General features: G+C 30.1%; 1 protein-coding gene across 1 annotated transcript; it reads right to left on the bottom strand.

Annotated features, from left to right (window-relative positions):
- Window positions 1–314: 314 nt before the first annotated feature.
- On the bottom strand, window positions 315–500 carry LOTGIDRAFT_89433 (hypothetical protein; the record flags this gene model as incomplete). The annotated part of the gene is made up of 1 exon (XM_009050171.1): window positions 315–500. A coding segment is annotated over one exon (186 nt), but the record flags the coding sequence as incomplete, so codon positions are not given.
- Window positions 501–998: the final 498 nt, after the last annotated feature.

Below are 998 nucleotides of genomic sequence, written 5' to 3'. Positions count from 1 at the left end.
AATCTGCTGAGCCTATTTATTGTATTCATCCATTAGCATGGCGTCGTCAAATGGAGTTTTCTCGTATCGGCTCTAATTTCCAGATATTTGTCGATGATTTCCAGTAAAATGAATGTTTTGTTAAAATTTATCACCGAATTTAAAATATTATGTTTACATTCTTCGGAGTTTATCGCCATACTTAAATCTATCTGCCGTGTATTAAGGTATTCTCTCCCATAATTTACAATTTTTAGAATTCTTCAATAATCTAAATACTTAATATAAAACTTGAAATGAAAGTGATAATTGTTTGCTTTGTGAACAAAAATATTTAAAGAGATTGTAAAGAGATTGTAAAGAGATTGTAAAGAGATTGTATAGAGATTGTATAGAGATTGTAAAGAGATTGTAAAGAGATTGTAAAGAGATTGTAAAGAGATTGTAAAGAAATTGTAAAGAGATTGTAAAGCGATTGTAAAGAGATTGTAAAGAGATTGTAAAGAGATTGTAAAGAGATTTTCTTATTTTTTATGTGTATCGAGGACACTGATATCATCAATTTACATCATTCTAATTTTCAATCAGACGTCGGTGGTTCCTGCTATTCCACTTAAACTAAACGTTAACTTATAAATTCTAAGAGCCTTTATGAAATGGGCGTCATTATCGTTTTTTACAGCCCTTTATTATTCAATTCAGCATCTCAGAGCAAAGCCTCATCAAGAAAACACTGTAGCCCAATTTCTCCAAGAGACCAGTCGCCCATTATATAGTCATATCAAGAGCCAAACAAACCATGATCAGATTAGAGGAGAATATACCTTTAAAATATCATATATCGTATGATTTATTACAGTAATCGTCAGATACACGATTTTATACATCATATTTATTTCTTTTATATTTAATCCACCTCGTTAATCATCTATCAGATATTTTAATACAATATTTGGTCGACTAATTGTAAACTGTTTCTTCAATCTGTAACAGGACAATAGGACGTAAAACTTCATTTC

This window comes from Lottia gigantea, assembly GCF_000327385.1.
Source record: "Lottia gigantea unplaced genomic scaffold LOTGIsca_146, whole genome shotgun sequence".
Classification (NCBI taxonomy): domain Eukaryota; kingdom Metazoa; phylum Mollusca; class Gastropoda; family Lottiidae; genus Lottia; species Lottia gigantea.
Note: the sequence above shows the minus strand (reverse complement) of the source record. Positions and strands in the feature narration are given on the sequence as shown.